The 27,815-nt window shown below is 35.8% G+C and overlaps 1 protein-coding gene across 2 annotated transcripts in view; it reads right to left on the bottom strand.

Annotated features, from left to right (window-relative positions):
- Window positions 1-7,365: 7,365 nt before the first annotated feature.
- AHR (aryl hydrocarbon receptor) overlaps window positions 7,366-27,815 on the bottom strand; it is a 73,263-nt gene continuing 52,813 nt past the window's right edge. For both annotated transcript variants that reach the window (XM_085226142.1, XM_010712743.4), the window contains exons 4-11: window positions 26,295-26,384; window positions 24,025-24,148; window positions 19,778-19,908; window positions 18,713-18,915; window positions 16,942-17,051; window positions 15,951-16,092; window positions 13,876-15,142; window positions 7,366-10,980 (exon numbers count right to left, since the gene is read on the bottom strand). In XM_085226142.1, coding sequence (XP_085082268.1) covers window positions 10,825-10,980; window positions 13,876-15,142; window positions 15,951-16,092; window positions 16,942-17,051; window positions 18,713-18,915; window positions 19,778-19,908; window positions 24,025-24,148; window positions 26,295-26,384 — 2,223 coding nt within the window. In that variant the 3' untranslated portion in view covers window positions 7,366-10,824. The remainder of the gene's footprint in view (window positions 10,981-13,875; window positions 15,143-15,950; window positions 16,093-16,941; window positions 17,052-18,712; window positions 18,916-19,777; window positions 19,909-24,024; window positions 24,149-26,294; window positions 26,385-27,815) is intronic.

Below are 27,815 nucleotides of genomic sequence, written 5' to 3'. Positions count from 1 at the left end.
GAATCAGAGCCAGCAACTGCCAGGACTCTTTTAGGTGCTTGTGGAGAGTGGAGTTATTTTTACAAGTATGGTCTGCATTTTTCTACATGGATAGTCACGAGCAATCTCCTTCCTGAGGCATACTGTTCCTAAGTAAGGTAGGCCACTTCTAAACCCACCTGTCACTTTCAGACAAGTTAATTTTCTTACTTTGCAGGCTAAACTAAATTCACCATGACTGGGCCTCCAGGTGAGGAGGAACAGCTGGGGAGAGGACACCAGTGGGAACACAGAGAACCAGTGGGTAAATATACACTGTGTTTTGTTTTTTGTTTTTGTTTTAATTGCCATAAATAAAAAGCATTCCACAAACAACGCCAGAAATATTTTAAAGCAGCAAATACAAGCTTTACATGGAATTTCTGTAAAGAATCTGAGAAAAATTTATGCTGCAGTTTGTCAAGTTCTGTGAGATAAAACAATGTCAGGAGAAAGGAAGATGTATGCTCAGCTGCTATAGATAGCAGTGAACACCCACTGCAGGCCCAGATATGATACACGCAGGCTTTCAGCTGGGGAGTAAACACCTCCCCCTTCCAGTATCTCTGGATTCATTTTGAAGCAATTTGGTGAGTTGCTTCCAAAGGTTTTGTACGACCTTCAGAAATACTTGAAACCAAAAAGAGAAAGCAATTTGGCAAGCAACAAGGAGCTGTTTGAAACACACACACAGGCAAGCATCCCCTCCTGGGCTGTACACACACACTTTTCCCATAGAACGAAAGGCCTCAATCATGGACTAAGCAGAGTCATGAATTAAAGATGCAAGAAATCCATTAAGTCACATAGGCTGTTCCCGGAGTACAAGCCAGCTCAGCTGAGCTCTGAGTGCCCAACACATTCGCACCTCCCACTGACACCCAAGGGGCCATCACTGGATTTCCTAACATTCCCCAAACATCACTTGATATTTTGGTCTATCTTTCCTTCACAGTTTTATCTAAAAAATCCCTGCTGCATCCTCTTCTATCAGAACAGTTCTCCCTTTTTATCTTTATCATCTAAGAAACGCAGGCTGTCACCTCTTTTAGTGATCACTGAGCTAAGTTTGCCATAGTATGCTTTTATCGCAAAATATGAAGAAAACAGAATTCTCAGTGATTGAGTGAGACACTAGAGAGAACATTTGACATAAGTTAGCAATGCAACATTCAGTAAAACCAAACCAATGCAAATCTGGCATGCGTAAGAAATTTCCTTATATAAAGAAGAAGCAAGACTTTTTCCCATGTATGTATCTAATATGGTGAACAAATGATTCAAGTAACATTTCTTCATCCAGCACTGATGTAATGGACTATATTCAGTTTTGGCGTGGGGGAAGGAAATCTTTGATATTGCTAAAATGCTTCAGAAGCACAATGATTAAAAAATGAAAGAACTGAGGACTTTTTTGAGGAAGATGCTTTCTTTTCATGAAAAAAATGCCCTTTCTACTGAATTGGCCTATTTCATTAACTTGTCCTCTCATCCTGGCTGTTTTATTGCATGTCATATGGAAATGTCAGTTACTGAATATGTTCTTCTCAACTACAAAATGAAAGAGTAATAGCCAATAAATATTTTGTTGTGTGCCTGCCTGAAAGACAGTACACACAGACAATAACTTAAGGAGAAAAGAAGTGAAGAGCAAGAAAAGAGAGTATGAATGGAGGGAAAACATTTTTCATGGAGAACTTGTATCAGCTGATCTCTCTCATCAGTGGAGAGGGTTTACCAGAGCTGCTGTAATCAGACTGATGAAGCTCTTGCGTATCAGTGAAGAATCTTTCTCTGTCAGTAAGGGAGAGGAAAAAGATGATGTAAGAGGCCTTTCTATCATTCTGTGATTCGTCTGCAGTATTCATGTTTACTGATACAGTTGGTTAAAGTCAGTCAGGCGATGTACTTCCACACAAGGCTGTAATGTGAAATAGCAACTTTGAAGGTTCAGGACTGATAAGGACAGCTTCAACAATCTTATCACAAGCTTAGAAAGACACAGGTCCTAGCTTGTTTTATGCAGTTCACCAGGAAACACTCCAGCAGAATAATGACAAGAATACATACTCAGGGTAATGAGCACAGTGTAGTTGCAATTCGCAGTGCTTGATTATTTTTAGTTTCCAGCGTGCCTAAAAAGCAGGCATTGAGACATTAAGAATCAGTAGAATCAGAACAGGATGCAATTCATCCTACAAGGCCAAAAATGCTGGCCTTAAGGTCTCTTTAATGTGATCTTAATGGCACTGTACTGACATTCATCAGATATGAATGATTTTATTTAGGTGAACTAACAAAAATAAAAAATAAAAAAAAATAAAAAAAATAAAAACTTGAAAGCCACAGAGCCTGCACTGTGGTTACAAATGAGCATGATCCCAGGAACAGATAAGTGGCTGATTTGCTCCCAAATGTTCAGGATCTCAAAATACATGCACAGCGGGTGAGACTTTTTTAATCTCCAGCCAAGAGTTACTATTTTTCCTATTTCTGCTACTAGGTAAAATCTGCCTGGACATTTTACAGTGTGTCATAAATTAAAGAACACCAAAGGGACCTTTTCTCTTTATTATAACAATCTACACCAAAACCACAGACTGATTTTATATTGTAAATAAAGATACATATCTGGTTTCTAATTCCAGTAAGCTGAGCAGCTAGCTGTTAATATGGCTCTGGAAAAGGACTTCATGCATGATTTCAGAAGCTGACTGTAGGTAATTGTATCTGAAATTATACTACTAAAAATACAATATGGTGAAGGAAAGGTCAAATACTGGCTCTTGAGGGATGGAAGGGGCCCCTCATCATTTGGTGCATGCTATTTTTAGAGTAGTGTTTCTCAAATTTTAGGTTACAACTAGGAAGTCATAAAAGGCTTCAAAGAGGCAGTGGGTGGAAGCAGTTTGTAGAAGCTCCACTCCTCTAAGGGAACATGAGCGGGCTGCAAGACTTCTCTGGGTGTTTGCCTTAGCCAGGGAATTGATGCCTACCTTTCACTATTGGTACTGTCTTCGTTCCTCCTGGGCAGAATTAACTGCACGAAAACTGAAGTTGAGAAAGATTCCTCCAGGGGAAGGTCTGACTCAGAAGCAGATGGAGAGCTCACCTATCACAGCCCTGAGTCTGGCACCAAGGTGAGGCCTCTGCACCCACCATGCAGGGGGCAGAGGGGAGGAGTGATGGTGGCTCAGGAGAGTAGTCCCATGTGCCATCTCTGCTGTAAGGCTGGGCCTAGGCCTAAAAGAAGCAACCTGTTAAAGTGACTATAGAAAGTCCCTGAATGCCACAAAGTAGGAAAAGCTGTTGAAGCTAACACGCAAATGTGTATGTTAGATGCCTTTTTTTTTTTTTTGTCTGTGCTACCTTGATGCCTATTCTCAGCTGCAGTAGTGACGATCACTCAACAAAGTGCTAAAGTACAGTGGTATTAAAGTGTGGCAAAACTGGAAATAGGGGGTAGCATAAACCCAGCAGCTGCGCAAACTGGTCACAGCCCCCAAGAGGCTTAAAGAACTGAAAGCTGCAAAGTGGACAAGAGCTGACCCAACAGTTGCTTCACCGACAGAAAACAGACTCTAAAATAGATTGGTATTTGCTTTAGGCATTTGGTGTTATAAATCATCCTGTTTATCCAACTCATTGGAATCTTCTCCCTCCCCCTTTAAAACAACAACAACAACAACCACCACCAATACAAAACTGTTAACTGATCTGTGTTTGCAAGGAGGGAAGTCAGCTCATTTTGAGCATCAACACGTATAGATCAATTATCCCAATTTTCTGGCTGGGGGCTCAACTGATGTGCTTGTAATACTCTAGATTTTGAACAGTTTGTAAGCCTAGCCCTGGCAGGAGGAGCTGTACCACAGCTACAATGCTGTTGTGTAAAAGGGAGTCACCACTTTCCCATGACTGTCTTAGACAAGCCCAGTCTGCACGGAGCTCAGGGCTCCATGGCAAGACACATGTCATGATAGGGATCTTCCTTGCAGGGCCTGTTAAGGGGTTAAGAACATCAAAGGCACTTCTAGGCCTTGCCTGCCCTTATTCTTCCACCTTGTGAGCAGCATGGTGGCAGGAAACTGATCACCTTGTTCTCTGAGAAATAAAAAACTGCCCTGCCTGTGAAGCAGCTCTTGTTGTGCAGGCCCCAAAGGGTAACAAAATTGCTTGGCCATACAGGTGCTGTTTGCCAAGGCCATCTGAACAATTCTTAAAATGCTTTGTCCTTCCTGCAGAAGCCATTCAGCTCTCTTAACTAGGAAGCATCAGAGACTACAAACTGCATTTACAGCATCTAAATGATGGGCTTAAATTGTTGTCAGCATCTTTTAGAGCAGGTTCTAGGCAATGTTTACATGACTGTCAAGAGTAAGCAAACAGGCGTGACCATTACTACACAAATATCCCACTTCTAAAAATAAATAAAAGCACTGAAAAATGTTCCTAGGGCGCATCCACTCAGATCTGGGTCTTTTGCCACATGTTTCAGTTTGGTCCACATTTTATTACTAGAGAGAAACTGACATGCTGACTTCAAAGCACTTTGAACTTCCACAGGTTTTGAAGTCACAGCTGAATCTGAAAATCTGCATCTTCCCTGTCTTTAGCAAAAAACACTTTAAATGCTGTTTTTGGATGTTTCCAAAATAGGGAGGGAATGTAACCATCTTGATGAATGTGACTTCACTCTGTTATATTTGAGTGGAAAAGCTTGACTTTAAAAGCATGTTAATGAGGTTTACTCACATTCTTTTAACTGATTATTTCCATATTTTTCCTGCTTAACAATAATATTCTTGGCCTTAAGTTCCTGCCACTGTTATTCTACCTGGCAAGATTAAAATTATAGTGTTAAGTTAGCAACATTTTTTCTTTGCCTCAGAATTTTCTTATTTATTTTCTTAAGAACTATTGAGAGACTGGAAGTAGACTAGAGCCATAAAAGCTACATGCATACAAGTTTATGTGCTAGTTTTAAGTACAGATCTGAAGCTTGGGGCAGATACTTTACAATTGCATGAGGTGGCACAGGCTCTTGTTATCTTTCAAAGGCTTGATTAGATGTCAGTGTTATTAAAATATTTTTTGGCACATACTTCATGTGCCTTCCATGATCACAGCGTGCCCTTTGTGTGCGTGCATGTTACACAGCAACAGACCTGCCACCAACCATGGATGCAGCAATGCTGCACCATTTTGTCCAGTAATTTTAGGGACTTCTGTAAGCAAAGGACAATTCTGTTTTTCATAATGATTAATGCTAATGGGAAACCATGACAAGCTGTATTTGAAGATCTACCAGTAAGTAATCCTCTACAATTCCATTTCTAGTCTGGAACAGCAATCTACAGCTTTTCTAGAAAAAAAAAATATCTGATTGTAATACTGTTAACAAGAACTTGGAAAATATGCGCTTTAGAAACCATATACACAAGCATGGAGAGCTAAAGAGAATAATCTCTCTGCTAAGATCATCTCTAACATGTTTCTTTCAGCCACAGAGACCTTTCATCTATTGTAGAAGCATAAGCATGAAAATCAGGTACGTCTTAATTTTTTTAAAAAAATATTATTTTACTTCTAAATCTCAATTGATGACACTTCTCCCCACAAGATTATAAAAAAGATGATGCTGTTGATGAACAAATAAGTACCCTAATTGCTGGTCCACCTCCTGCTAAAGAGCCCAGCTGTACTAAGTGGCTACCGTAGCTACTAGACTAACGGATACATCTCTTGACCCCTCTTCTCTTAGTTATTTGCAAACTATTTGCTTAAAAGTGGAAGATTTTTTTAAAACAATAGAGTTTTTTTTTCATTTCAGGATATTTTATGAACCACTTCAGAGATCTTGATTTCATTCATATTGCCAAACAAGGTAGAGGAGTGAGCTGATTTGTATCTCTTGCTGTCAATTAGTTCATTTTGACAGAAGACTTTCTTTCTGGCTTCTTTTAGATACATTAGTTCAGTATGTTCTGAAATCACTTACTAGGGGGCCCCACAGAGATGCAGGAAACACCTGGTTTGCAACCTCTCAAGGACTTGATATCCAAGGAGTTCAGTATTGCCAGGATGTGAATAGCTATAGAAGAACTGAGGTAGTTGGCAGCTAAGCAGAGACTTTGAAGATTTAAATTTTGCTATTACAAAAAATGTTGACCTTTCTACATGATTCAGAAACTAGAAATGGATATAAATACCCTCAGATATATTTCAAGTACGTTACAGATGAGGTCATCCTCTTGCTTTCTGCTTTTCCCTTTTTATTCTTCACTGACCAGTGATAAAAAAAGAAATTCAATAGTTTCTTCTGATTTAGCTCTTACTTTTAATAGCAAGGACCAAGCTCCTCTGGCTCATACCACCTACCTCAGAAAAGATGCTCACTTTTCTACGTTACGAGGGAAGCCTTCAGCTCCATAACTAGCGAGTGGCAGAAAAGGAGAAAAATAATTTTCTTCTTCTGCTTTGTCTTTTTCCTGGAGACCCGGCTCAGATTCCATGGTAAGCAGTCAAAGTGATTAGTGTTCACAGGAACAACAGAAATAGCAGGGAAAAAGTGGACAGTGTCCCATGCTGAAAATTATTAAATGTTCAGATAAAGTGGATTATACAACAGGTAGAATTTAATAATTAAAAGTCAACTCCAACACGTATCCTGGATGAATAAAGCTGTTTTGATTTAACATCATTTAAACAGCACTAGCTTACACAGAAGGACCTCCTAATAAGTAGAAAGAGAATCTGTCCATTTAATTGACCAGCAGAATAAAAATATTAAAAAACTGGAATCAGGCTTTTATCGTAGATGGTAATTTAATCTAATAAGCCAGCTGAGAGACCTTCCACAGATGAATAAAATATCAACGAATGAAGTTTGTTAATCTTAGTTTATTTGTGTCAGCAGGAAATGCAGTTCCTCACTAGGAAAAGCATTTCATCTCCATAAGAACTACTTGGGAAAGCCTTTCTCCTACAGAGCCTCGGATAAGGCAATGACTTCCACCAACAAACCACCTCAGCTTATGATGCAGTGAAACGACCATTCTTCATTCATTCTGAACGACTATTGTCTTACATGTTGAATCAGAAATAGAATTCCATAACGAAAAGAAAGTGGCTAAGTACAGAAACTATCTTCCTCATTCAAAGAGAACTGGACAGCGTGGTTTTACATTTCTGGGAACAGGCTGACCACGTGCCCTGAAGATATCTCTTTAACCAATAAAACAGACTATAAAAAGGATGGCTCGTGTGGTTCACATTATTGATTGATTATTCCCAGATGTTACTTAATAGATTTGCAGCCTTGTTAAATAACTTTCCTATTTTAGCTTGTTTTTTTTTTTTTTTTGTGTTGTGCAAGAAGAGTAAACAAGATGACTTTTGTGCAGAGTTATTCAATAAGAGTGTGTCTTAATACCCTATAAGATAATAGCATATTTGTAGCCACTTAATGTCTTGTCCATTAAGTCAATCAAAATTTTAAGTCTGGTAGCTGCAGAGGAATTACAGTGAAACATCTGTTTTAGAACTGTAATTGATTTTAAAAGATTATCACACAAAGTCAACATACCCTACTTTAAAGACTAATATCAATAATTAGAAATTAAGTGAATTGTTTTCATAACTTAAAAATCAGTACTTACTAAATAAACAATGAACAGGTTACCAACTGAGCTCAAAACAGAAAACGCTTACCTTATTTTTTGCAACATCGATGTAGAGATCTAACCCTGTCAGAACTGCAAATTTACTGTTCACTAAGCAACAAATATAGAAGCCTTTCAACTGCTAATTGTGGCTTACTTTTTACAATGTTTATTAATAAACTCATTTTCATGCAAGTTTAAAAGGAAAATACTAATTCCATGGGCAAATACACACTTGTTCATTACTCTAAATTATGTACATTGTATTTGCAGCTAATATTCAGAAGTGCAAAGTCCACAGTGACATAAATAACAATAGGTTCATAAACTATTAGATGACAGATTTCCAAAAACATTAGTAACTGCATCATAATATATCTTTTCGTATACTGCTGAAATCAAACATTTTGCAGTAAAAGAACATACATTTCTGCTACATTCAAGTGATTATTTTATTACCATATATTATGCCTTACAAACTTTATTGAAGATCAGCAACAGCGCTACAAAACCATACCTTAATGCAAAAGATGTACTGCATGGTATGTGCAGGCATAGCAGATGAAAGATAAGACCTGGAAAGAAAAACGAGCTAGGAAAACTTGTACAAAAATGGATAGTAATACTGTCTAACACTGAGTTATATCTTACTTATAACAGACCTGAAGGACTAAGAGATCCGATTTAGAAACATCTGTGCACTGACAGGTACACTTTGGTGCAGATCAAGAGTGCACTAATGCAGACAATGTTGTACACGTAAGATAATGCACAAAATAAGCTGATATCCATACAAACAACTAATTTGTTTACAGTAAGTAGGGCAGCACAATTGTAGTGCTGCACCCTTGGCACTTAGTGATACGACAACATGTATTTGGTTAAACTAATGTAATAAAGAGGATTTACACTGGCTTGTAAGATGTAAAACATATCCCTTTAAACCTTCTTGTTTTACAGCATTTTCTTCTAATTTTCAAGTTCAAATTAAAACATGATACACTAACTAGATATGGAAGACATTTTAGATATTGGTTTAAAGCAAGATCTTACATAAAAAATGACAGGGTGACCAAGTAATTCAAATGATGTTAATCAAATTTGTTAGCGATATCTTGTGCTGAAAATGAAGTCTGAAACATTGTTGTTCGTTCTTAAAAAGCAATCTTGTATTAGAACTCGCAATCTCTTTATGGTCTTTTTCCTGAATAATAATTTATTTTTTAATGTCCCTTTTATATACAGTAACTTCACTTAAAAGAACTGAAGTCAGTCATCTGAGAAGCTGTAACTAAATTAAGTTTGGCCTAGGATATAACATCCCAGAATGAAAGATACACTCTCCCAGAAAGAAAATATGTTTCATCTAAGAAAGCATTCCAATTCAAAGTGATTGTCTTCGTATTAAACAATGTTGACATCCATCTGGAGGGAGCCTATTTACTTTTGCCTCCTTTAAACTGGCTACACTGCCACTTTACATTATATGTAACAAATGTAATAAAGTATTAAGATGGAATGATGTAACGTTTAAAATTAACTGGTTTAAGATATTTTACAAAGACATTTCATTATATATGAACTACACAACACGCAAGACTATGAAATATTTTGAACATATACACATTTCTGTACTTTCATATAGACTATTATTTTCCACCAAACATTGGTGTCTACAATTATAAAAATCCTCTCAGGAAAAAAAAAAGAAAACAAAAACTAGAGTGATGCTTTGTTGGTGTGTTTTTGTTTTGTTTTGTTTTGTTGTTGTTGTTATTTTTTTTAACCTCTTCAAAATCAAACCAATTAAAAGCAGAATTTCTCTAATGACTTTTTGTTTTCTTTCCCATTTTCATATTTTTCACAAAGCTCTTGAAGTGGATCCAACATACATTAAAGGAATAGCCTCTCGGTCCATTGCAGTGCAAGTTGCTAGGAATAAAATTTTAACCCAAACTGACCCCTTCCCCACCATGAACATTGAAACCTGCGGTCAAAGTGTCAATACCACTCGTTATTGAGACTCCTTTCCCCCTTATTTAAAATGCAAATCTTTTCAATATCCATTTTAATGAAAGCATTTGCATAGAGCAGCCTTGCATTATTTCTAAAGAACATTATGAGTGTTTTAACACAAGATAAGGCACATGTTTTTCAACATTAATAATCTAAAAATAATCCTGAGGAACTGCTCTTCCCCCTCAGCAAAATCTGCTTTTTTAACATACCCTGTGTTACCTGAAGAAAGCAGAAAAACAGTACAGAATAAACCAAAACTCATTTGATGAACTAAATTCAGAACACTAATAGCTCCTGATCATAGCGTAACAAATTCATAGATAAAGAATTAAGTCATACTCTAAATAAATTGTCTTTGGGGGGGAGAAAAGGATACAGCCAGTAGCACTGAAGATGTTAGATAAAAGTTCACAGAATATGGATGACATCTATAGTGAGTTTTGCTAAGATAAGCTCCTGTCAGAAACAAGGTAGCTAAACTGTGAGGCACTTAAGGTTGACAATAAAAGGAGGAATGCAAGGGATCTGTTTCATAGAAAACCTGAAGTTGCATATCATATCCTTGTATTAAGCCTTCTATTAAAGTGCTAGAAATGGAGACTTAAAACAAAAGGATTTACATATAAAATAAGTGATTAAAGAGCTTAGTATGCTTAATTAAGTGCTTTTGATTCTCATGAATTCAGAGCTTTTTAATTTTTTAATTTTTTTTTTTTCATGTAGTCTGGAAATAATCCAAGTGTGAAATTATCTTCCTTGTGCCAATGATGCTATTTGTAAAGTGCCCAATTATTTTTCTAAATAACAAAACCATTTGCCTTATCTTATGTTGTTTAGTATGACATAGTCTTTAGTACATATGTAATCCATATCACAACGACACAGTCAGTCTGATGGAAAACAGCACGTGCATACTTTTAAGTCAAGACTTTTAATTCCACCTGCCATCCTAAAAAGTTAGGGTCTTGGATTACATATCCACCAGTACATAGTGCAATCAACCTCAGTTTTTCAAAATCGAATTTAGCTTTTGAAGTCCAATGTTGAAAGACAGACTCATCAAGCTTTTCCTCAGAGCAGCCTGATACCCAGACAAAATCACAGATGGAGCTCTAGATCTGAATTACATAAATCCACTAGATGCCAAATCTGGGAAGGATCTGGGCTCTGTTGGATGACGAACAGGTTGAAGATGTGTGGCAGTCTGTGAATTACTTATCACATCTAACTGAGAGGGATATGCTTCACTTACATTTCCTCCACTGAAACCATTTTGGAACTGGTGGGAAAAAAAAAAAGAAGATAATATTAATGGTCAGTATGGAAAACTAATGCATTTATCTTCTACAATCTGCCTGAATGAACAGATTGGATAAGCCCATCTTAAAATACAATCAATAGCTTTAAAACTTTGTGTTAAAGGAGGGGCTTAATCACCAGTGAAGCCTACCGTTGCTGAAGTTAGTGAGAGTCTTGCTTCAGATGAAGGAAAGAAACATCATCATTTTCTAAAGCATAATATAGTTTCCATTTGTAGAAAGCGAAGTCTGAGTATTTCTAAATTCCAAATCCAGCTGTTACATTTAAAAGCAACCTATTTACATAGCTTCATGTCTGCAGTGGGATATACATTTACAGCTCTTACAGGAATGCATATTCAGTCCTATTTGTTCCCTGAAATGTACTGCATTCAATCCACAGGCTAAGTTATCATAGGATGGGCTTTCTAACAAATGGTCTTCATATTGACAACACCAAATAATAACAATGAATGGGTTTCATCAGTCTTGACATAATTGTTCATAGGATTATTTTAACCATATGATGTAATGCTTCCTGTCATGCTATGAAAAAATATTTTTTTTTCTACAAAATACTCCATTCGGTCATGCAAAGAAAATAAACAGAAATATTTTAAACATTTCCATTATCTCTTTGGGAGTAGCTTACATTGGAAGTATTCATTCATTCACTCAAGGTTTGTCCTTAAAACATACGTTATACATTCACTCATTCATTTATCAAAACATGCTGGTTTTGTGGGAACTTCTTTTGTTCCTGCTGGGCAAACATGGAAATTTGATAAAACATGCAGTTGTTCTTCTAAATTCTTAATGACCTGACTACAGCTGTGTGAATTACGCTTTAAATCAAATATGCCACGCTCATAAAGATAGAATAACATAAGCTAGAATAACTTCTGGAAACAGTAGATTACTTCAATGTTAAAATGAGAAGTGCATTTATTAAAATAAAATTTCTAACATAGTTCTCTGCAAAGAATCAAGTAGTCACCATGTTTTCTCTTGTTTAGTAAAGGAACACTGACCTTAAACAAGCCATTAGATTATCCAAGACCTTTCTGCCCACTGAAACATTTTTGGTGATGGAGACTACGCTGGCTATTTTCCTAATGCAAATGCATGAGTTCAAAGAGTTACTGTTGTTACCACAGTTTCTCCACCCATAAGTTAAGTTGTGGACCTACTACGACTTGGAGATAGCTGTCAGCTAGCTACAGCCACTCTTATGGAACAGTGAAAGGGGAATAATTCTTTTTCATCTCATCAAGAAGGGCTTGACTCTTTTAAACTATGTGGACAAACATTCAGCAATTCTCTTCAGAGGTAAACAGGAGCTGACATGCAGAAGGGTAGCATCAATTCTTCATTAGGCATCCGCTTATGCAATGCTATCCAGATCCATAAAGCATGCATATATCATAGCAAAATGAGTGGAAATTGCCTCTGAACACTCTGACTACAGCTAAATTTTCACAAAAGTAGCCTTTGTTCATGTTTTTATGACAACCAAGTTAAAAGCAATGTTATTATGTATTTACTAGAATAGTGTACTGCCAAAGTAGTAGGAACACATTTAATGTATTTACTGTCATAGTCATATTTACTGTCTTAGTCATTAGTCAAACTTGGAATTATTTAGGAACTGGCTCATCAAAACCTCTGAGTTATATCAGCATAGCTTTTAGGAAAAAAAATTTTTAGCCCCGTTACAGGGGTGAACTTGGATGATCCTGGAAATGCTTTGCATCCCTGTTATCAAGCACTATCTTGGATTAATAACACTGGCCACAGCTCTGCACAAAACACTCAAGTGCTGTGGAAGCCTGTGCCTGCAGCTTGTCAAAGCACTCTCATGATATTTCAGTCCTTGGACATTTTCTGAACTGTTTTAGTTAAATTTACGTAATTCAGTAATTAGATTTTTTCCACAAATTAAACATTTTTAAGAACTGTATGTTTTGTAGTCGTATTATGCATACCAAAAACTGAGTATGTTCTACTTGCATTCCTCACCGATGGCTTGCATAGGTTAAATAACAATTAATATTTTAATTTGATAAATGGTTACACACACACAGAAGCATTTACAGGAGGATCACTACCTTACCACATAAACTCACAGGAGTAAGAAAAAAGTTGCCTCTGTATTCAAGCAGTATTAACAGAAATAAAAGTTATAAATGAAAAGACCTCAGCAATGGCGATGCAAAAATCAAGAACTGCCTTAACAACTAGACTTGTTTTCTACTTTTGATTTTAAAATTAATTTTACCCATGAAAAACTACACCTAAAGTTGTATTTTGTGCCAGAGCAAGACTCCTCTTTTCTTCTGCTTTTATTTCCGCTTTCTGTAGAATAATGTAAAAATGCAAAACAAAAGTCAATGTATTTATTTTCCCCCCTTTAGCAGACTTAAACAGTAGCTTGAAGAACAAGCTGGCTTTTCCTTACATGAACACTACAACAATATCTAGATACTTTTTCAGACCCTTACAACATATTTCATGAAGATGAATCTGTCAGACAGTATTGCTGACATCATCCTGTTCCCCTAAAAATGTACACAAATTCCAAGCTTTTGACCAACCTGCTTCTCCTTTGCTCCCTCTGGGAAAATTACTGGTAGGTACAACATACCAACTCACTAGTGCCAAAGAGTGCTACCAGGATGCAGATATACAAAACCTTGATCAAATGCAACTCAGTTCAGTCTCATGAAAAGAATAAAAGCAAGGACATTCACTCACTGATAATCCACCAGCTCCAAACTCAGTGACTCAATTATGACAAACTGCATCCCAGCAGCCATCCAAAACAACTAAAAATGTGATTCAAAACATAAGCAATGTGACAATACTGTTTACCATACCTTGTTTAACAATGTTTGCTGATTTGCCATCACGGGATCATATTGCATTTGATCCATGCAGTTTGGCTGTGCTTCTTGTGTGCACTGGTACATAGAAACAGCACCTGCATAACATGTTTGGGGCGTTAGCATAACCGACTCAGAGTTTATCCCACAGTCAAGATTTTCAGGGACCTGTTGCAAACAACCAAGAAAATCCTCCAAGTTGGAAGAAGCAGAATAGGCTGATCTGTCAAGTCCTGCTACAGAGAAATCCATTTGGGAAAAGTTAGAAAGCTGTGGCATCATTGTTGTGGGTTGCTTGTAAGGAACAAATTCTTGCCTGCATGCATAGGGTGAACTGTTTACTTCTGATTTGTAAGAAAACTCAGCAGCAGTGGCTTCCATGCCAGGGAACGTGTATTGCTGGGGCTGCTGCTGTGAGCAAAGAGGCATGCTGGTGCCAGGGCTCCAATTTGTGAACATTCCATTGACTTGCATATGTTTCATTTTCTGACAGAGCTGATGCTGTTGCTGTTGCTGCTGCTGCTCCATGAGCTGTTTCTGATGCTGATGAATTTGATGCTGATCTAATTCTTGCTGTACCAAGCAACCAGCATTCTGGACCAGGGGCTGCTGCTGGTTACAGCCCAAATATAAGAAGTCAGACTTATTTAAGGAATCCTGCACATAAGTCAGGATTTCATCAGTTATGTCGATGTCCCCAATATCATCCATACCAGATAATTCGGTTTTAAAAAACTCCTCATCCTGCTGAATACACTTTAGATCTTCAAAGTCAATACCCAGATTTTTCATGATGCTGTACAAATCATTTGTTTTGTTATCTTGAAAGAGCGCTGCACTGTCTTCAGGAAGTGGCACACTGCTGTCCTGGGAACACTCCATTAGTTCCTGCTTGAGAATATTGTGACTTCCAGCAGGTAGGAGACTATCTGTCCAGTCACTGCTAACAACACCACTCAGTTCATCCCTGCTGTCTGCAAAGAAGTTCCGCTCAAAGGAAAGTTTGTGTGATGCTGGAGGACAGAGATACACAGACTCATCTTGCCTTAACATGGCACCTAGAAGGGAATTTGGATCCACAGAATCCCCATGTAATGCAGTTTTGCCTCCTTTTCCTGCGGTGGTTTTACTCCTTGGCTGAGAGGCATCCGATAAGCTGGACATGGGGAAAGTTACCTCATATAACACAGCCTCACCAGTGGCAAACATGAAGGGCAATTTCATGTTACGCTTCCGTAGATGTTCTGCTCCTTCTTCATCTCTGAAAATAAATCATGTATATAGCATAACACTGCAGCACTTAACAGTTATACAGCAATCTTTTTGTCCCTTGGAATTCATTAAAAAAAAAAAAAAAAACAAATTACTCTATTGGAAGACATTTTTCAAATTCCTAGCTATTCCAGCTCAACTTGATTCAATGAGCTAAGAGCGAGATTATGAAATAAGGAGCTTATGACTGCTTATGCTACAAATGTATTACATTTGTAATTAAATCTAGATAGCATACACCATTTTCTGTGCATTAATAGCTGAAATGAATGTAAGTGGCCTTTTACCATTTGTTGTGTTTTTCTTGACATAGCAAGTAAATTCCAACAATTAAGCATTAATTTTCATCATTTTACAAATTCCTCTAGAAAAATTATTTTACCTATAATTCTAAATTCTTTATTATATTGAATTCAATTAAGCACTAAAAGACCTTAATATATATTTTTTGCTGTTCCCTCCACATAACCGCTACTGGGATTTTTGATCTTTACTAATGAGAATTCTGAATTAAGTATACCTTAGATGGAATAACTTGGTACTTGTACTACTCTTACTATTTACATTAAATAAAAACGTCAAAGATCTCATACATAAACAAGAACTATGCCATACAAGTACTGAAATACCAAAATCTTTTCCAATGTTTACTAGGAAATAAGGAATTTTTTTTTTTTTAGAGTTCCAGATTTAAAGGACACTTATTTAAAAGTGAAGAACTACTTTCTGAATGTAAACAAGATCAATGAAAAATGTTCAGTTTCTGGAGAACACTGCTTTATACAATGATGACTCACGTAAGAGGTCTTTGCGTGGCAATGATGTAATCTGGTCTTCCATTTTTATAGACAAGGCGTGCATTTGCCTGTACCCAGGCCCACCGATTTTCTTTGGTTAGAAGCCTGAAGACAGTCATTCCACTCTCACCTGTCTTCATCACTAGAGTTAAAGAGTAAACATACTATTTACTGTCAAGTGAAGTAAAATAGGAAAATCTGGTTTGTCATGAAAGTAATCCCATTCTGCAGAGCAATGTACAATCTCACATCCTCAATCACTCATTTCTCTAAAGCACTAATAATGTATTCCTACTGCAACAGGACAATCAATCACTTTTTAAAGTGTCTATTTTAAATTATCAGTAAAATAAAAGCAATAAAAGCCAAAATTACAAGTAATTGTAAGATATCCACAACATACAGGCAACAACATCCAGAATACAAGGAGACTAAAGAAACAAAACGGCTTTCCAGGAAAAAAAGCAACAAAATCTCACAGAGACATTTTAATACTTTCCAAAGACAAATATATTACAACTAACAACAAAATAAAGAAGTCCACCAAATAGTTACTTATCAAACACAGTACTCTTGTCCCATTGTTATCTAAAACAAATAAAGCCACCATACTCAATCACAGAAATTTATAAGACACTAGCATGCTAATTCAGAAATTAATTAATCATAAAAATTTATCAAAAGAAAATACATTATTTCCTAATAAAAAAGCAATGTTTGAAATATTCCCTAAGCCCAAAGGAACTTGCTGAATAGCAGAAAGGAAAAGAGCAAGATGTGACAGAAACTGAAATTTAGAACCAAAAAAGCTCTCGATAGGTATATTAGATATCTATTTTCATTGAGTATAAATTCTTACAAAGAGCAAAAGATCACATAAAATGAATAGTATGTTTTTTGTTAATGATGACAAATTTAAGAGTAATTCAATGTTTTTACTGTGAATACATGATTTGACTTTTCATAGCCTTTCTTGAAGAATGGAGCTTACTTCGGACATGATTTTCAGCACAATAAAGCATATCAGCTGCATGAATGAACTGGTATCCTGTTCCTCTCATACACAGCTCTGCTTCAGTGTATCCCAAGACAATCTTTCCTCTGAAAGGTAAGAGCAAAAGATTGCAACATTGCTGATGAACCATCTCACTGAACAAATGCCAGGCAAGATAATTATGGCTAGAACATTTTAGACATAAATGTTACCTACATTTTGCTGCAATATCAGATGTATGCAGAAACATGAGTGTTCTAATAAAAAATGCAGTTAACAAATCATAAAACTTTTACCAGTTGGCTTCAGTGACTAGAAACAGGTTTGCAAAATTGTTAGATCATTAAATAAAGATGCATATTACAGTTCAGCTACACTCCTAAATTCCAAACTTTTGAACAAATGACTACACCACTCTCCATACACTTTCACAACAGCCAGCTCCCATTTGTTTCAATGAAATACACTTTTTACTAGGCCTCATCTCACTGCATTTACCTATTTTTACTTCTTGCATGTAGTATTAAGTAGGGGCCTAACTTTAGTTATGCAAAACTGTAGAGTTTATTATTTGCAATTTTGCAAAATTATTAAAAAATGAAATGCATCTCTGAACTACACCCTTTTGTTACTGAATGATTCAGGGCCTTGGGCTTGTATTTAAGCTTTCCAAGAGATACATCGCAGAAGTACAGGCAATAGCTGTCACGATTGACCATGAATAAAATGCAATACTTTAAAGCACATCAAGGAAATGGAGAACTTTAAAGAAGTTGTAAGAGTGCAATGAGATGCATAGAAAGATATAGAAAAAATGAAGTAATAAAGAGTAGGAAATAGGATGTGTGGTGATCCAAAAGTACAAAAGAATGGAAAAAAAATAGGAAATAGGAACAATAACTGAACTGTAAAACATGACAAAAATTGAAAGCTTCCAGCAATGTACAGTGAAAATAAAAAGAGAAAATTAAAAGCTTGAGTTAACAACTCTCATTTGTAGCACCTCAGAGAACTCAAGAAAAATATTTTGGTTTATCAGTACAAATAATATTGAATAATTCAACTCAAAGTTATTCCCTAAGTATGAATATAGGAAATATCCCACCAGAAATGAATCTGAAAACTCAGCATTATCAATCAAAAATAGGAGGAAGGGAAGAAGGAAACATCTATCTTTCACATAAGGAATCACCTTAGTGAGCTTTGTGCTATGCTGATACATAGTTACCTTGTGTTGATCTAGCAATGCAAAAGCTTTTCCAGTTTTCAGAAACGAAAAAAAGAAGTGTTTGGAACCAAGTTAAAGTCATAGTACAAAAAATTGACTTAATTTGTAGTGAATAACATTTCAACTGCATTTCACATCTATCTGAACTGAACAACATACACAGAGCCAAAAAGAAACACCTATTCTATCATTTCTAAAACCAGGCTTCAACCAGATGAAACAAAATTTTTCTTCTTCTCCAATTTATTAATATATTATATGTTATTGCAGATTAAATGAGACTGGTGGGTTTTTTTTGTTTTGTTTTGTTTTTGTTTTTTTGTTTTACTTTTTAAAAGATTGAGAGTAAGAAACCAACGCATGTTTCCAGAAAGCACACCAAATAAACTTTACTTCTCTATGCATTATCAGGGCTGAAAAGAAAAACCATAACAAATTCTAACTCAGTATTGACTGAAATACTAACTAGCGTTATATTTTAAAGCCATACTTGAAACTCATCACCAAATGGGAGAACGCTATGCAGAATAATTTACTTACTTTGCATCACAGCCAATAGGTGTGAAATCCAGTTTGTGTTTTGTTCTGAAGATGAAGTTTTTGGTTCGTATCTCAAGGATGGAAGGTGGTTGCAGGGGAGTAGCTACTGCAAATAGAGCCAGCTGAGGAGACAATGCAGCACCATCCTTCCCTTTCTTGTTTTGTCCGTGGAGAAACTTTAATCGTCCTTGAAAATTCATAGCCTTAGGATTATGAAAAAGTAATTGTTACAGGTTGGAGATATTTAAGATGCAGATATTTCTGTTACTAAGTAAAATATATAGTTGTTGTTTTTTTTTTTTAGATCCATCAGATTCAAGATTTATAGGAAGACATACCCAAAAGTTAGATAGCAAGTACTGAATACTATTGTTATTCCTCTTAACATACAACTTAAAGATATATGAATTAATATACTTACTAAAAAAAAGAATTAGTGGGAAGGATGTTTTGTGAAATAAATACATAGAAAAACAAATGTCCTTTGAGATTTTAAAATTTCTAATGAACACGGTATTATACATATTTGCAATTAATATAACTTTTCATTTATTTCAGTCACTAGCACATCATATGTAATTATGTACAACTGGAAAAATCTTATATAAGCAATTCTATTTGTACAAAGTCACTTAGATCATAAATTCTTATTTCTTTTAAAATCCACGGTATTGAAAACAAAGCATATACAGAAAAAAGAGCAAGTGCAGTAAAGGAAAACCACAGTTCTGTTGTTTACTGTAACTCTGTAATTTCTTTCATTTCAAGATACTCAACTAAAATAATCTTTAAAATATTCTTACATGTTTGCAGTGCTCCACAAAAAATTATTCATACATTACATAGAAAACTAAGCCATGAGAAATGAGAGAATTTGCCCCTAGTTGCAACATGTTATACGGGAACCTAGAAATAAAGACTTTGTCATTTAGTGTCACTATCTGAAATATACTGGGCCAAACCCTCACATATCAACAGTAACTGTAATAGTACTGCAGTACATATTGTAGGCACAGTGTAGATTCAAGGCACAGTGTGGAAGTTTTTACATAACTCCAAACTCACCAGAAACCCAGATGAGTTATCCAGAAGACAACGTAATCTGCAGATGAAATTCCTTTCCATAAAGGAAGAATTCTCTGGAGGAAGTTGGTCTGGGCTATAATAGTTTGCTGGCTGTGAAAAGCCATTATCTCCTACAGGAAAGGATTATTTATAATGATTATTTTTAGAAGAACACCTAGTGAAGGCTATCTATAACAAATCATCTTCCGCCTCATAAACAAAGCCTTAGGTCATGACCTGAGCAAGAACAATGTAAACTGGAAACGTCCTCAGAATTTATATGAATTATAGCACTAGGTTAAGTATCACTTCTTCTAACTGGATTACAATTTAAAGGCTACAGTATTTTAAAACTGCAAACAATTTTAAATTGAAAACAACCAAAAAAACCCAGCAAACAAACAAAAACCCACATTATTTTAATTGGTAATCTAGATTCTGAATCAGTTGCAGAGAGCACATCTGCTAGAGAAGATAGACCCATTGCTATAATGACAGATCTTCCACAGTGAAGTAGACATTCAGTAACAGTAACTCTTAAGAACTGATTATTCAAATGCTCAGTAAATGGTATCAAGCTGTGAAATCATTGCTCTCCAGACACTCAGCTGAAATCAATAAATGAAGAGGCAACTTTAGAGGATCACTACAATAAATCAATCTGAGCACCTTTTGTATTAGATGCCAAAAATTAAATTAAAATAAAATAAATATTAGTAGTATTTCATGACTAAACAGTGAAAATATTTCTTCAGGACAATGCTGATCAACAAAATGTCATAGTTACTGCTCCAAAGCTCCAGAATCTGGAATTCTTCTGCTTAAAAATAATAATAAAAAAAAATAAAACAAATGACAATCACATGACTAACCAGTAGGATTAATAACCTGATTAGTCTTCTGCCACTTCAGGATAAGCATGTGCTGCCAAGTGGCATTTAGGAAACAGACTTAAACATTTGGAATATAAAGTAAAAACAGAAGGTAGATCAATAAACTGCTGATAGAATACATATGTTCTGTATGAGGCCACATAGAGACATCAGAGCAAGTCTACTCAAAGCAAATTTAGCAAAGCAATCTTGTTTACAGTACATATTAAAATTAAAAAAGCTTAAAAAAAGCTCATTCCTGAGTAATTCATAAACATACACAAATTAAGAAGAAAAAAAAACAGCGTAAAGCATTGCTTTAAGAGTGCTGTATCTCCGTCATTTTAAAATTAGTTCATATACACTGAGAGAACTGTTTACCATGCATGTACAAATACCGCTACCACAGAAAGGTCCTGAATTGACCTTCTACACTTTGAGATAGATTCAGAGATTGTATGCCACTTGCTCACCCACCACACTATGTTTTCTGAAACACAATTCCGTCTTTTGGACAGCTGGAAAAACTTACAGACAGGCTACATGTTTGGTACAATGACAGATCCATCACGACTAACTGCCCGTTCAGTTTAATCTCTTGTTAACTCAAGGGACTGAATTGGAGACATACGACATCGTTGATGTGCTCAAGCAAGAGGCCTTGCAAACTAAAGGCTGTATAACTAACAGGAACGCTGAGTCACCCAGCTCTCCAGACTGCAGCATTAGGAGACTCCATTTTTTTCTTAAAAGAACAACTGTGCAAGCTCAATTTTTGATGAACAGACCTCAAGTCATGGAGGAAAAAAAGAGTCGTAGTTGGTAAAGCATATGCGAGGGGACACCGTCGAATTACAGCCATCAGCAGAACTGTATGTTAGCCAAGGCCATTATTATGAGCTGAGTTGATCCTATAGACAAGGACATTCAGATTCAACTTTGATACTAGAAAAAAACCAAATTCCTCTGTCACATGGACAGCTCTCAGCAGGTAAAAGCAAACTTACTTCCTTACATTCTACTGCTGCAGATCTTTTTATGTTTCATTTTTTCTTTTTGAATTGCTTAATTGCAGGTGAGAATTTTCAACACTTCTGTATCTGAGGCATTGTTTCTCCAAGATGTGCTGAAACGAGTCAGATGCTCTCCAAAGAAGCAAGCAAAGATAGTGAAGAAAGGGGCAAGAAACAGTCTGTAAATTTTAGCTCATTTTTCAAGGATACCAACTCTGACATCCCTGAAAATCTCTGCAAACACATTAGTTAAGGTTTTCTCTAAATAGTTAATGCACTGCATTTATCAGCACTGATATTTCATAAGTATCAGCATGAAGTAAGCCCTTAAAACATATTTTCTTCCAAGTATTCCTAGTATTTGTGTCCCTTTGCTATTGCCAGAATCTTACTCTTACAAGACCAGCTACAACTGAGAAGGTGTCAGCTAGTGAGGCAGAAAGACTATAGTCCATTTGAGAAAGTTGATGCCCTGAAGCAGATATTTGGGACTAAAAAATCAGAATCTTGCAAACTTCTCTGAACCAGGTTGGGAAACATGTCTAGGAGGTCCAGGAACAGCTGAGGAAACCCGTGGTCTAGCAGCATACCAGAGCACTGAGAAGCAACCACGCTAAGCTAACTGGAGCATAATTAGTTCCCAGACTGAGGCTGGAATTTGTGATTAAGCCTGAGCCCAATTAAAAACATATCTATAAATATCTACATAATGTTTGCTGGATGCATTTAAAAGGAAGCAGATTAAAATTAACAAAAATGGGTGGATCCTTATGATCATAGTATTTATCCTTTGTTATGAATATAAATTCAGTTTAAAAATCCTCAACATCAAAACACTTTACACTATTTGAGGCATGAAAATAATTCAGCAGATTTTAGTAAGCTAGTAACACAAGGTACAAAACATACTATTGTTTGTAATCCTTCTCAGCATTTGCAATACTTCCATTGCTCAGTAAAATCTGATGCTAAGTTAGGCTGGTATCACAGTATTCAAACACCACCTTTTCACACTGAGGTAAATAGAAATCCACCACATAAAAACATAACTTCTGAGTGGCAGCAGCTGTTTCCTACACTAAATTACAATATTAATTAATTGCATGGAATTTTTTCCATTGGATTTTGTGTAGATTGATCCACTGATAATGTAAGTGTTGTCCACTAAATGAGAAACTGAAATATGCTTAGCTGTGTGCCAAACAAATAACATCAGCTGTTTGTTTTTCTTTTTTTTTTTTTTTTTTTTTTTGTTTTGAGATTTCTCTGTCAAATCAAGGCATTTCTCAACTATAAAGCAGTAAATGGGTGATTGTTAAGGCTTTCAAATTGCTTTAAGAATGGTTAATTTATTAAAACATCAACTTTTTTTCTGGATTAAAAAAACCTATAATCAAATAGTAACATATATATTTAAACAACTGTTGTGCAAAATGAAGTATTACAATTGTCTCAACAGTTTTGTCATCACTCTCAGGAAGACTAACTTATCACGTGACATGTAGATACCTGTAAAAACATCTGTTTTGATCTGCATGCAACATTTTTCCTCAATGGTTTCCCAATATTGCAGGTCACATAAGGATCAGTCATGATAACATACGGCAATCTAAAACTAGTATGCATAATTCTTGGTTGTAAAGGATCATTTATATCATCTTTCTTTCCCAAGAGAAGCAGTGATTTACATGGTAGCACATGTATAATAGTAACAGACGTGGATGAGCAAAACGTTTCCACAACCAGGAAAGCACTACTCCATAACACCATAACACTTTAACTAGTATTAGTCATGGAATATATCTACCAGCCTGAAGTGCTTTAAGAAGCTGTCATACCCTATTGTCTGCTGGTCGTCTTAAGCTAATAAATTTGGTGTCACAATCTGTTATCAGGAATAGCAGATGTGAAAGGGAGAATATACTGCAGAGAAATCACGTTGCCATTCATACAGTGATTAAGTATGAGGTATAACTGAGCATGAACAAAGAAGGAAAAAACCCACAACTTTCTGCATTTATTATACCACCAAAAGAAATTGCCCTATTCTCGCTGTTTGCAACACAAACTTGTACGATTAGCTGCTTTGCTATTTTCCACAGTAAGTAAATCAAATGAGACATTCAGTCATTCTTGCTCCAAATTAAAGTATATCACTGCAAAGCAAAATTAGTACACTTGTGATGCCGTGCTATAAATAGCAGTGCTTATTTAAAATGCAAAAAGAGAGCTTTTATACTGGCTGAAATATCCATAAAATTCAAGTAAATTTAAAAATCACTATTCCTTCCTTTACTCATACAAAAGGATCTTTTAGAAAATTAATCTGATAAGCAAACATGAAAGTTAGCTGTGTTCTCACCTTGCACACTTGGTCCGGAATCTGCAGACTGGGCAGGATTTAGTGCCCAGTGTAGCTGGCGCTGAAACTCAGGTCTGTCTTCAGTGTGAATCAATTCAAATACACTCTGGTGTATAATATCAGACTACATACAAAAAAGAAGGGAGGAAATAAAGAATATAAGACTTTGCTGACAATATGATGGAAATTGTGTGTTGTCAACATTGCTACTGGCACAATGGAATAATCTTTGCTCAGGAATAAAAACATACATTTGCATGCAAATAGGAAAACTTCATGAAACTTTTGAGCAGCACAGAGAAATAATCAGTCATGCCCATGACTGCAAATATGTAAAATAATAATATTACCTTACAACAACAACAAAAAAAACACCAACAGTTTCAATTTTATTTTTTTTTAAACCTGTTTTTATCTAAGAAGCCTAGAACTGTTACGCTTACGTTTTGTTTAAATCATTTCCTCCAACATACCGGTAAATAAAATACTTGCCAGATGGTTCTTTGACCTGGCCCATTCTAGGTGCTCCAGGAATACAAAAGTCACTGAAGACCATAGAACTCTCAGAACTAAGCCAAGCAGATTTTGAACACTAGTTCAAAGTCTTATCAGTCCTTAAGAATGCATTAAAATCTGTAATTGTTAAGCTCCTGTATCACCACCACCATTTGTGTGGATAGGAGTATGATCTAAATTACGAAGTAACAACATCCAGGATCAATTGTCGAAAGCAATTAAAGGAGAAAAGACAACCATAATGGGAAAAATTCCACCTACAGTATTCAATAGAAATATAAGTCAACTGAGAGGAATTAAATTGCTTGTTTTCTACATAAATCAAAAATCCAGCCACTATACAAACACAAAATATTTGAAAATAAAACACAGATCTAAGGAAATTAAGATGAGTTGGCAAAAGTAGAACTCAAATTTTGCCCTGATAAATTCCAAAGAAGAATCAATATTTTCCAGAAAAGATTCCCAGAAATGCAAATTTTTAAACCTTCAATACTCCTAATCATGTATATGACTTATTGGCATTACTATACAAACTTTACACACAATCTTTTTTTCCAAGCATTTTTCTTCATTTTCCAACGCTCAAACGAACTGTAAATTAAGTAATAATAATGTTTTGCTTGGAATATTTTCTCTTACACAAACATTCCACTAATCCTTATCATTAGCTAAACTTGTAGACCAAGTAGAGTGTTTCTCTATTTTTAGGCATCAATTGAATTTATCATTGTCCAGTACTCAACAGATGTGAAAATAAATATAAACTGATAACTATGTGGAAATATTTCACCACAGAAGCGCAGCAAACACAAATGTGCTTTACAGAGATGTAGCTCGTGGTTGAACGAGAAGGTCATTTGTAATTCAGCACATTTTTTAAAAAATCTGATGTCACAGCAGAAAATTATTCAATTTATGTACCAGTGTATTTATTATTAAGCTAGATTTAATTGTTGTCATCTATGCAATACTCAGTAATGCAAGTACAGTCTCCAATATCATCCAGAAAAGGGCTACTGGCTAACAGGAATTCAGTACGCAGGAAGAAGAAAGGGGCAGGGATTGCCAAAGCCAGCATCACTGGACCATCTTTGGATCAATCTGTTCATTGATCTACCTAACTCCCACGCGGAGATAAGAACCAGCAACCAGCACAGCTTAACATAAACTAATCCCAGGAGGTGCATTACGTACAGAACTTGCGATCTCTGGATCTTGACCTTTACTATTTTGGTACATGTTTTGCAAGGCCATACATGATCTTCATGATAAATTATAATTAACAAATGCTTATTCTAAATTAATGAGTGGGAAGGAATGGAGAGAAACAGTGAACTAAAAAAAAACAAAAATTACTAAAATCGTTGAATAGATACTTAAGAAAGCCTCAGAGCATATGGACCTAATTTTTATATGAAAGGTTCCCATTAAAATAATTACCTTCCCACTGAATTATGTCTCATTCAGCATCATAAACTGGGTAACACCACAGTATAAATTTCAAACAGTTGTTCCAGTAAAGACTAATTAAGTGTGAAAATTTCCTATCTTGCCTAACTCAGCTTTGGAAATGGTATTCCTGTTGTGCTTGGCTTGAGATTCCATTTTGGTTACACGAGCTTATAGAAAAGTAACACAACTCAGAATATCTGACTGTGAATTTTATCACACAATCAGACCCTAAACACTGGTGCACTCAGAAACTAACAAAAATTTCTGAAACAAAAAAAAAGAAAAAAACAAAATCTTACTTGTTGGAAACCCAGGTAGTCTTGGATAGTAGATGAGACGTAAAAAACCAGAGCGTCTGCCGTCACAACTAATACGAAGCCATTTAATGCCTGAGAAAGAAATACATCAATGTCATCTTCAGAGACAACTTTCCAGATAATAATTGTGGCTTTAATTTTACCTATACCCTAGTGTCACAATAAATTGTGAAGAATGCAAGAACATACCATTACCTTACAGCATAAACAGAAGGATTCGTCATCACCTCTCTCTAAAGTACACATGACGCAATAAAGAAAACCGCATCTAAGAAAGAAAAATGTTCTGGAAAATTCCAGGAAATGAGTCAGGGGAGAAGCAAAAACTTGTCAATGACTTGTTTACTCCTAATTGTTGGAGCTGAGGGGCAGCAGCACGAAGAGCTATAAGCTTATCTAGTAACAACCCCAGTTCACAATGCTTGCACAGTTCAAGCCTTCAGGACATTCAAAAGCCTGCAGTGCAAAAGGGAGAAACATCACAAACTGATTCCCAAAATCTCTTCTATTCATAGCACAGACAGGCCTAAGTGGACAGGAAATCAAGTGATCAAGAGTCCCTGTATAGCCCAACAAACATTTTATAGCTTACTTAAAATAGAAGACCTCTGCACAAGCTGACTGTTGCAAGCAAACAATGTTTTCGAAGAGATTTCCCCCTCCATGTAGAAGCAGACTGAGTGGCTCCTTGTTCAAAGTCACGCAAAGGACATTTATCTGAACTCCAAATCAATATGGTTCATGGCAATTGTTGTGATAGCAAACAGAACATTTGTGACTTGGCAGCTCATCTGAAAGGTGCTGATTTACTTCTATGGATTTCAGTCAAGATTTAACAAAAGGCCATCTCGAGAGACTGAATTAAGTATGTTGTGCCACTTAATTTCCTCAGCTGTATTCAAAGTTGAATTTGGACAGCATACCAAAAAAATATTTTAAAAACTCTTCATTATGCAAAATTATCGTAACTATTAGAAAATGTAAAGTAAGTGAAAGTTATTCTATTTGTTACTGTAACAACATAGTAGTATATTTTTCTAATGAAACAGCGTTATTTATTCACGATCATTAACCCCTGTGGCACCGTGCTATGGTAACCACCACAGCTGCTTTTGTGTATTGTGCAGGGATATGGTTTTACTATTTCTTGTTCTTTTACTCATCTAATTAAGACAAGTTAACTATCTGATTAAATGACTGGTGACTTCTGTGTAAAGTACACATGATGTAACGAATAAAATTTCTGAGAAGTGCTCCAATTTAGTATGTAGACACTTCTTATCCTCACTCATCATCACAAGCTTTTTAAAACCTTCTTGTTTCAGTTTAGTGAATTCTATCTCAAAACAGTATTAACTTATAAAAAAAGTCCGAAACAGTGAAGCCAATCCAAGACATCTTGAGGTTCAAAGTGTCTCAGAACAGTTACATAAAATCCTTGAGTTCGATAAAGTTCATACCAATCCCAAAGGAGTAGGAAAACTGCAATGGCAGGTGCTTGTG

This window comes from Meleagris gallopavo, chromosome 6 (assembly GCF_905368555.1).
Source record: "Meleagris gallopavo chromosome 6, MGAL_WU_HG_1.1, whole genome shotgun sequence".
Classification (NCBI taxonomy): domain Eukaryota; kingdom Metazoa; phylum Chordata; class Aves; order Galliformes; family Phasianidae; genus Meleagris; species Meleagris gallopavo.
The sequence above is the reverse complement of the archived record's forward strand: the minus strand, read 5'-3'. Positions and strand labels throughout refer to the sequence as shown.